Here is a 10,227-nt window from a genome sequence, read left to right on the forward strand (position 1 = left end):
AGAAAAATCTAAATATACCAAATCACTCCATGAATTTAATCCAAGATTCCCTCTGGTCCCAAAACAGAATAAGTGTAATCTTTCCTAACAAATTTACTCATCAGTTTTCGTTGGCTCATATGCAGCAAGGAAACCACAGATAAACACCTTAAGATCTACACACTCACATCAGAAATCTGAAAGCTCGGGTCAGTCACAGAGTCAAACCCCTGCTTCCTGGCACCAGGTCACTCTCCGGGCGCCCGGACACAGCCTTGAGGGAAGTCAATGGCAACGGTCTGTTTCTGATGCTTCCTGCACACCTGGGATCACAGGTTCCTCCTATGATTGCTCACTCCAGGTGAGAACAGCAACGAAGAGCCCGTAAAGGACTCCACTGGCTTGGCCCACAGCCGAGAAACTCCACGCAGGACAGGGACCAGCATCCCTCAAAGCAGACGGTTCATGAACAACCACTCGGTACATGACTACGCGATTTTCCGGGGAGAGGGGGGCAACACCGTCACAGAAGTAAGATCGCTTTATAATTGCAGCCAACTCAAGCCAGCTTCTGGCTACCAAACTCACTGCAGGTTATTATCTGGAGGGTTCAGCCAGTGGACTGGGAGGTGACACACAGCATTCAGCTACAAAATTAGTCCGTCTAAATCTCAAAGTCTAGTGTGGGCAAACATAATTACAGTTTATTCTTAAGCACACACACGGACACAAATCAAGGGAAAACCATCTTTCTCACCACACATTCGAATGTAAGCATGTTCAATTCATTAATGGTAAAACGGTAAAGCTAGAAGGGTGGCACTGCCTTCAACTACCCTTTCCAAACCAAGTATAATTTTTCCTAAAAATTACAGGGATATGTTGATCTAAGAATACTCAACACAGCTCTGAAGGTAAGACGTTCCTGGGATAAAGATTACAGGCACCTGGATCGAAAACACCTTAGAAGAATAGTCTTCTTTCCAATTTAAGTATATGTGCTGCCGAAGCGAGCACAGAAGAATAGTCTTCTTAACAAACCCCCATGGACATTCTTTTCCATTTAGAAAAGGGAAAAGGGGAGGGTGGAGAAAGTGAAAGAAAGTTCCCTTGAAAGTTCTGTAGAAGCACCCACTTCAACAAGTACCGTCGGTCCATTAAAAAAAAGGTGGGGGGGGGGGTTAGTTTTTAAGGCAGATCTAGAGTTAGAAGCGAGCCACAAGTTCTGCGGCCTACAAAGAACAACCCAAAACACGCTACCCTACAATCAAACACTTCCCAAACACAGAGCGTACAAGAGTCCGAGCCGTGGGATCCGCCAGACACACCGGAAAAAGTCAACCTCAGTCTCCTTCCCTCCCCGAGCCGTGCGGTCAAGGTGTGTGGCACGGCCACTGGGGCTGGCGGCAGAGTGGAGGTTTCGCACGCGGGCACCAGTGGCTGCTCAAGTTAACAAGCCGGGCACACACACACTGCACCCTCCCGTTAAGCGCTCCATCTTTAAGGAGGGTTTACTGCGCGCACCGGCAACCGGGATTCAATCAGCCCTTCCACGACCCCCACCTGAGCAGCGGGCAACCCCCCACCCCAGGCTGCTCCCGGCCAAGCCCGCAAGAATCGGGCTCCTCCGCCAAGACGTCCAGACCTCAAAGCCGTCTGCGGTTCGAACCGGTGCACCCCTCACTTCCACACAAGACACCCACTGCCCCCACCCCCGTTCCTCCGGGGATCACCCTCGCCCGGCTTTTCCCAACAAGCTCCCAAACCCAGCAAGTGGTTTTCCAACTATGCTCCCTGAAATAGGCCTTCCCACGCCCCCGACGCCCCCACCACCTAACCTCTGATCGCGACCCTGGCCCTTCTCCCAAGGCCACAGGCAGCCCCCCACCCTCAACCCCGCGCCGCCTCGCCCACCTCGCGCCCGACCCCCCTCACCTGTCAGGCGCAGCTTGACGGGCCCGTTCCGCCGGCCTCCGGGGTTAGACATGTCCCCGGCGGCGGGGACAGCCGGGGCGGCGGCGGGGCTCCGGGCCGGCGGGCGGGGCGGGGGCGACGGCGAGGCGCGGCAGCCGAGTCACTACTGCGGCCGGGGCTGGGGCCCGAGCAGCCGGCGCCGCGGCCGTGGCGGCCGGAGGGTCCCGGATGTGCCGAGCGTCGTCGCCATGAGCGGCGGAGGGAGCGGGACGCCGAGCTCCCCCCTCCTCCCACTTCTCCTTCCTCGGCCCGGGCCGCACAACAAAGCCGCAGCCGCGGCCGGCCTCGCCGCCGCCGCCCGCCCGCCCGCGCCCCCGCCGCCGCCTCGCAGTCGCCGCGGCCTTCCTTTCCTCCCGACTCTGGCGAGGCCCGGGAGCCGACGGGACCGGTCGGTTGAGGCGGGCGGTGCTCGGCGCGCCGGAGCTGGACTCGGGGCTCGGCCGCTTCCTCCTCCACCCGCCCTCTTGTCTGAGGGAACCCGGTCCCGAAGCCGCCGCCGCCGCCGCCGCCGCCACTCGTCGGCCCGGTGGGGAGGGGGGGGTAGGAGAGAGGCGGGGAGGAGACGGAGGCGGGGCCGACGGGCGGGGGCGGGGCCGCGGCGGGGCGGGCGCGCGCCGGGTGCCCGGGACGCGGGGAGGCTGAGGGAGGCGCGCGGGCTGGGCCTGGGCGCCGGGCAGGGAAGGCGGGGGACACCCCGCAGTCTGAGGGGAGAGGGCGGAGGGTGGCCCTGTGGCACCTGGAGCGGCTTAGCATGCAGCCCGCTTCAGGTAGAGCGTGTGTCGGTGCAGGACACGTTGCATGTATTGGACACTCACTGTGTGCGGGCCTCTCGTAGCGGGTGCGGGTTCTAAGAACCCGGAGTCCGCCGCCCCCGGACACTCTAGCATCTCTCGGGCGAGGGGAGAAGCCTTGCAGCCGCCGCCATCCCCCGCCCCTCCCCTGGAATGCGTTGCTGGTGGACTTGTATTAGCCTCCGCTCTCCGGCACTCAGCCGGTGGGCAAGATCAGGTTACCTCTGGGGCGAGGATAAGGAGGTGATAGCCATGCCTTAAAGTATTGTCAGCCAGGTCGGCCTTCAGGAGCTGTGTGTGCAAAGCTAGTTTTTCGTTATCTCGGGAGGAGAAAAAAATTACATGTACCTTACACTTTGAACCTGTAATTGCAGGACTAGGAATGTTTACAAATGCGTAGCAATTCAGAAGACATTCTTTACTACATTTAGATAGTAACAAGGAGGATGGACCAGCAACCTAATGGTGAATTATATTACATCAGCGGCATTTTTTTTTTCCGTGTGCAGCCATTTAACTGGCAATTAAGAAGATCGCTTACTACGGGAGAGTTTATATATGTCAGGCAGTTTAATAAAAAAAAGCAGAACAATTGGTGTCTGGCGAGATGACTCAATGGATTTACCTCATCTGGCAAGCTCCAGAATCCCATATGGGCACCGGTTCCAGTCCCAGCTGCTCCACTTCCCATCCCGCACCCTGCTTGTGGCCTGGGAAAGCAATCGAGGACGGCCCAAAGCCTTGGGATTCTGTATCCGTGCGGGAGACTGGAAGAGGTTCCTGGCTCCTAGCTTTGGATCAGCACAGCACCGGCCATTGCGCTCACTTGGGGAGTGAATTATCGGACAGAAGATCTTCCTCTCTGTCTCTCCTCCTCTCTGTATATCTGACTTTATAATAAAAATAAAATAAAAATATTAAAAAAAAAGAAGTACCACTCTGTTTATTACAGCAACACTTTTAGAGAGAGTTTTGAGAACAAAGGGAGGAATAACAGTTGTTTGTGAATTCACCCTTTACTTTGTTCCTAAAACAGAAATCCAATTCCAATGTAAGTTGTGCCTCTATATGCCTTTGTTGGCTATGGGAATTTGAGAAAAACTTTCCAAATCCTTTTGCTCTCTATATGATGTCCAATTTGCTCTCAGCAGAATTGGACATTTTTTAGTGTATCATTGTGTTAGGAATCTGTCTCAGGTATACTAACATCACCAATTTTATACCAATAAACTTAGTCTCTTTGCATAAATTTGATTAAATCCCATTTATAGAAGTTTCCAATGAAAATGCGGTCATGGCTCATTAAATAGCATTTCTGAGCAAAAGTTTTAAAAAATTTTATTAGCATATTTTACTAATCACTTAACATGGTATTTTTTAGGATGGTATTCTAGACACAGGCGAAAACATACACAAAACTATAAGAATGTGTGACACCTTTTGTTCAAAACCTGTTTCTGTTTTCTGGACCTAATGTTAAATTTGATGTGACTGCACAAGAAAATGCTTACCATCTGTGCTTGATGCCTTCTTCTGCTCCAGCCATTAATATTTTTTTTTTTTGCATACAAGCGTTGTCTCCAGTAATAAAAAATCTGTCTGAGGTCAGGTTATGTTAATAATGGTACTCATACTAAGCTATTTTTGTAGGGCAAATTTCAAGTGTAATATAGTTTATGTGCTATGGAAAAAGCGAACATCAATTGCTGAGCAGTTTATGCCATTGCTTAAGGGTCAGCTTTCTTTCACTTAAAATATATCATTAATTTACCTTAATTCAATCGAACACTAGGTTCAGTTTCCTCCATATCAGCTTATAATAGAGGAAGCAGTCAAGCCCAGCGTAGCCTGCCGTGTACTCTCCCATGTCAATCTGATTTTCCCTCCCCACCTCCGCCTATTTCCCCATCTGCCTAGCCCAGCTCCACCAAAATGAAGTTCACTGAATATCCTCATGGACAGTTCTGACAAGGTTTAGTTGAAGTCACATCCCAAACTGTACCCCATCCATGTTCCCTTCCCTGACCTCCTCCAGCCTCCACCGCCACTCAGTAGTGCTAATACCCAATGAGAAAAGCTGGGGCACATCCCCAGCACGTATTCCTTCAGATCTGGGCTCCCCCATTCCTCATGCTCTCTGTCCTCATATACCCCCTTGTGAGGAGACCTCTCTTCTATTGCTCTCACTCGGTGTCCTCCACTCCAGCTCAAGCTACTGATTCAGTGGATTGAGGCAGAACCCGTGGACTTGTTTCTAATGCGGCTGGTACAGAGAATCCACTTGGAGGACCAGTGCCCTAACACCAGGGGTGAACACAAGAAGCCATGTTTATATTAGGCAAACTTGGCCTCAACTGGTTGAACCAAAGGTGGATCAACTAAAAAGCGAATCAGATTTTTCTCTCCTTAAAACACAAGGCAGGGACACTGCAAGACAGCTGACTGTGGGGTGCAGAGTTCACAGGTGACAGAATCCACAGCTGAGGAAGCCCTGTTAAGGTCATAGCGAGGTCTTTCTAAGGAGATAAATTAAACAATGAGTCTCTAGAAAAAGACTGATAAAGCAGACAGAGAAAGGCAGCAGGCTTCCTAACCCTAAAGAGGGAGACAGAGGAGAACTGCCAGCTTCCCTGCCAGAACTCCTGGCCCAGGTGCACGTCTTACAATTCACCTCCAAGGGAGGCTGCTCTGGAATGGCCACCAGGCCCTTTACTTAAGCAAGTTGAAGTGGCCCCCATTCTTTCATTTACTTTGTCTCCACTCAGGATTTGTTTTCCTCTTCGGGTCTATCTTGAATTCTTCCCCAACACACCCCAAAGACCACTGGTTTCTGTCTTTCCCCTGACTACATTTTTTCCCTACCTGGAGTCTTGTCTACACCCCAGCCAGTGGCTTGGACTCTACAGCTAAGAGTAGCACTTCAAGAATCTATAGCAGTGTAAAATATATATAGCCATTGCAATGGGGCTGGTGACATGTGACAAATGTCAAGTAAACTTCGGACTTCAAAGACTTAATGGGGGAGGCTAAAAAAACCCTTAATATCTCTATATTGCTGAGATGGTAAAATTTTATCTGTATATTGGGTAAAATTCACTATAATATTAAGGTTAGTTCACCAATTTCTTTTTATTTTGTTCAATCTGGCTACTAGAAAACTTGAAACTACAAAACTGAGTTGCATGACATACGGATTGGACAGTAGTGATTCTAGAGGCAATGGCCATCCACCCAGGTACCCCAGAAAGTTCACCATCAGCTAGATCCCCCTTATCATGGGCTCTGTGCTCTGCACAGCATCAGACTTGGCCTGTATCACCCTGTAGGCCTTACTCAGCTCTCCAACTAGTATCTTCAGCTGGGTAAGTTCAACAGCAACTATGGCAGCCTTGTGAGAGTGGAAAGATCTGATCCAAGGACCCTCTTCTAACTCCCTAACCTGCCTTTCTGGTTTTGTATTAAAATAAATACATCATGCTTCATGTTTAAGTCTGGAAACTGGACAGATCTTGTACCGCAGGTTCATATGTGCAGGAGAGAGGTTGTGAGTTGAATTGTGTCCTCCAAAAATGTATCTTGATTTCCTATTCTCTGGTATTCATGAATGTGACCTTGTATGAAACAGGGTCTTGGTAAAAGCTATCAAGTTAAAATGAGGTCAGCAGGATAGATTCTGATTCAACGTGGCTGACGCTCGTTTAAGAAGATTTCATGTGAAGACAGAGACATGCAGTATGGAAGGGAGGCTGACATGGGGGTAATGCTGTTGCAAGCCACGGACTTTTCTGGTTAACACAAAAAGCTGTGAAGGGCCAGCTGATCAGGGCGATGGACTGTGCCAGGCCCTGTACTTGCTAGTATATACAAGAATCTGGTCTGAGAACACCTCAGACAAAGTTTCTTTGGAGATCTCCCCAATCAAAATGCTGGACTCAGAAAAGACGGAAGACAGAACAGGTCAATCAACCATCTCAGCTATATGTTGGCAGCGAAATACGGGGCAAACAAAGACTCTATGATGGACTATGTCAATCAGTGGATTCTTCAATGACCTCATAGTGCTTGGAGTGGCAAGATTGGCAGTGATTCATAACTGGTGAACTATCAAAACCACTTGAGCAAGAACCTCAGAGCATACCCTACATCCGGGAACTGGGGAGGGTGGAAAATTGGGTGGGCCTTCTCCCTTAATACCCCCTCTTTAAACATGAAGGAAACAATATGGAAATAATAGTCTTTCCCACTTTCCTATAGCTCTTGAACCTTTTTACCCTAATTACTACGTAAAGATTGTCAAAAATATAATAAAAAAACAAAAACAAAAAGCTGTGAAGGGGCAAGGAAAGATTCTACATAGTGTCAGAGGGAGAACCTGACTTTGGACTGCTAGTCTCGGGCCTGTGGGAGAAGACATTTCTGTTAATTTAAGCCATCCAGTTGGCAATAAGTCACCATGGAGTCTTAGGAAAGGAACGTGACCTCAAGGTCCCTTTCCTACCTTGTCATATACAATACAGGTGACAAGGCATGTCACACAGCTGATTCTTATTATGGGATACTTTACGGTACTGTGTTTTTTTAAAAAAAATAGAAAATCATGTAAATTTAGGCCATTTTAGGCATGCATTTCCAAATGTTTTAAAATATACAAACTAGCCTGTTATATCATGAATTCTGAGTTAAGAGAATGTAATTTGAAAAGATTGCATATTTTCTACAGCCAGTTTGATGATTTAAGCATGGAAATATTACAATTAAATGTTTGAAAAGTTATCTCTGCGTGTTTTAGCTGTAAGCTGATATCATGAAGCAACACATCTTTTCAGGATGAGGTAGCAGCCTCAGCCCCAGGGGGAAAGGAGAAGGGCATCACTACAACTACACTGGACAATCAAGCAGCGTGAGCAGGCTCAAGGCAAAGTCACATCCAATCATCTTCAGAATACAAACTATGGTAGCTACAACATAATTCTCTAAGGGTGGGATGGGAGGAGATGTGGAAATATTTGTACGATGCAGTCTTTATGGGTAATGCAGAGAATATGGGCCAGAATGACATCAACATGACTCGTACATCCACAGGTCAATGTCAGATCATTGCTTACAATCCCTGACTGCTCACTGCCTTTGGGATCCAGTCCAAACAGCTTTCACTGCTGTTCCTGGCATGACCAGGTCCCAGCCCACTTCTCCAGCCTCATCTGCTTCTTTGGCTCCTGTGCCAAAGAATTCAAAACTCTCCTCTTCCAGGTTCCCATTGTCCTTTTGGAGTCAGTTTGTCCTCTCACCTTCGAATGTGCCAGAGGCACTTGGCTTTCCAGTCTACCCCTATCACAACAGGAAAGCATCTAAGGTGCCACCTTTATGTGATGCAATCAACTATTTAATTGTTAGGTTAGATTCTTACCATGAATTAATCTGTTTGGATATTAGAATTAAGTCATTTTGATGATAAATAATCAAATGATAAATTTACTAGAGACTCTAGATAAAGAAAATTAGAATGTTTTCTGACATCTTCTGGGTCGGATGTTGTAGTAAGCAAGTAAAGCTGCTACTTGGGATACCCGCATCCCTCTTTGGAGAGCCAATTTGAGTTCTGGCTCTGCTTCTGATCCTGTTCCTTATTGACATTCCTAGGAAGGCAACAAATGATGGCCCAAGTGCTTGGGTCCCTGTTACCCCCATGGGAGATAGGGATGGAGTTTTATGCTCCAGGTCTCAAGCTGGTCCAGACCAAGCTATTATGACCATGAAGAAGATAGAAGATCTCTCTTTCTCTCTCTGCTTTTCAAATACATAAATAAATGTTTAAAAAGACATTAACTGAAGCTGGCATTGGGCATGGCATGTCAAAGCATTGTCTGTCATGCCAACACCAGTACATGTCCCAGTTGTTCCGCTTTTGATCCAGCTTCCTGATAACAGTATGGGAAAAGCAGCAGATACCTCAAGTGCCACCCATGTGAGAAATCTGGATGAAATTCCTGGCTCCTACCCCAACCTGGCTATTGCAGCCAATTTTGGAATGAACCAGTGGATAGACAATCTCTGTCTCTCTCTACCTCTCTGTTTCGGATAAATTAAAAAAAAAATTTTTTAAGACATTAATCTATCTTCCTTAGTATACACACTTCTAATCACAATGAATTCCAAAAACATCCTCTCTGCTATTGGATCTATACAATAATATCTCCTCAGACCAAAACTTCAGATTTACCCTAGAGACAGGATTGCACTACCCCAAGGCCTCCATCATAGGAGACCTATCCCAATGAAACTTACGACCTGCAGGAAGAAGGAGAAGCCAATTGCCCTGTAGAAATGAAACTCCACCTTAGGGGTAATTGTGCCACCTTTCCCAGGCCTAAAGGAGTTAAAGGCAATGAGAAGTCAAAAGTACTACACTCATCAATAGCCTGTAGAGAATAATCAAGAATTGAATAAAAGCAAATTCCTCCTTCAATTCAGCAAACTCAGGGCCCGGCACAATAGTGTGGCAGTTAAAGTCCTCACCTGGACTGTGGCGGGAACCCATATGGGTGCTGCTTCTAATCCCAGCAGCTCCCCAGTTCCCATCCAGCTCCCTGCTTGTGGCCTGGAAAAGAAATTGAGGATGACCCAAAGCTTTGGGACACTGCACCCGCATGGGAGACCCAGAGGAGGCTCCTGGCTTCGGATTGGCTCAGCTCCAGCCATTGTGGCCACTTGGGGAGTGAACCATCGGACGGAAGATCTTCCTCTCTGACTCTCCTCCTGTCTGTATATCTGCCTTTCCAATAAAAAAAATACATAACTCTTTATTAAAAAAAATCATTTCAGCAAACTCACTGAACTTTTAAAATTATTGAAAAGAAATGTCAACTCATATTTTCCAAATATTGAAACAGGAGATGGTTTAGATGTACCCATTTTCAGGGAAAGGTGATCCTGCAATGGCATAGGTATTTAGAAAGCAAGAAAGGGTCTTTCTAAACAGAACTGCATCGACACACTGGGATGATAATTTCTAAATCACTGTGTCTTGGTGTCAGACCCTCAGTGGTCATTTCTTCCTTAAAATTTGTTTCAGGACTGGGCATGTTTGTGCAGTTGGTTAAGCTGCCACTTGTGACACCAGCATTCCATATTTGAGTCCCAGCTGCTCCACTTCTGATCCAGTTCCTTGCTAATGTGCCTTAGAAGGCAATTTGTTCATAAAATACAAAAAAAGAAAGGGGGAATCATTGCATTCTAGAGTCACTTTTCAGCACCAAGAATATCAGTTTTACCAAAAATGTTGACCCAAAGATTGTAATCTCTTCCCCACTGGATATGAACTCGACGGCAGGGGTACTGCTGTACCGCATTGTGGTCCCCCGATGGTAGACACTGAGGTGGAGTTAACACAGAGAGTGGCATCTGACCTTGATTATCTCATATGAGAGTTTGTACCCAGCTTTTCTAAAAGCTACAGTTCTGGCTGGGAAGGGTTTTCAATCAC

The 10,227-nt window shown here is 47.6% G+C and overlaps 1 protein-coding gene across 1 annotated transcript in view; it reads right to left on the bottom strand.

Moving 5' to 3' along the window:
• SMURF2 (SMAD specific E3 ubiquitin protein ligase 2) overlaps window positions 1-2,214 on the bottom strand; it is an 89,116-nt gene extending 86,902 nt beyond the window's left edge. Inside the window, exon 1 of the mRNA XM_040989522.1 lies at window positions 1,915-2,214. Coding sequence (XP_040845456.1) covers window positions 1,915-1,966 — 52 coding nt within the window. The 5' untranslated portion in view covers window positions 1,967-2,214. The remainder of the gene's footprint in view (window positions 1-1,914) is intronic.
• Window positions 2,215-10,227: the final 8,013 nt, after the last annotated feature.

Source organism: Ochotona curzoniae, unplaced genomic scaffold, assembly GCF_017591425.1.
Source record: "Ochotona curzoniae isolate NIBS_2020 unplaced genomic scaffold, NIBS_Ocur_1.0 contig_523, whole genome shotgun sequence".
In the NCBI taxonomy this organism is placed as follows: Eukaryota; Metazoa; Chordata; class Mammalia; order Lagomorpha; family Ochotonidae; genus Ochotona; species Ochotona curzoniae.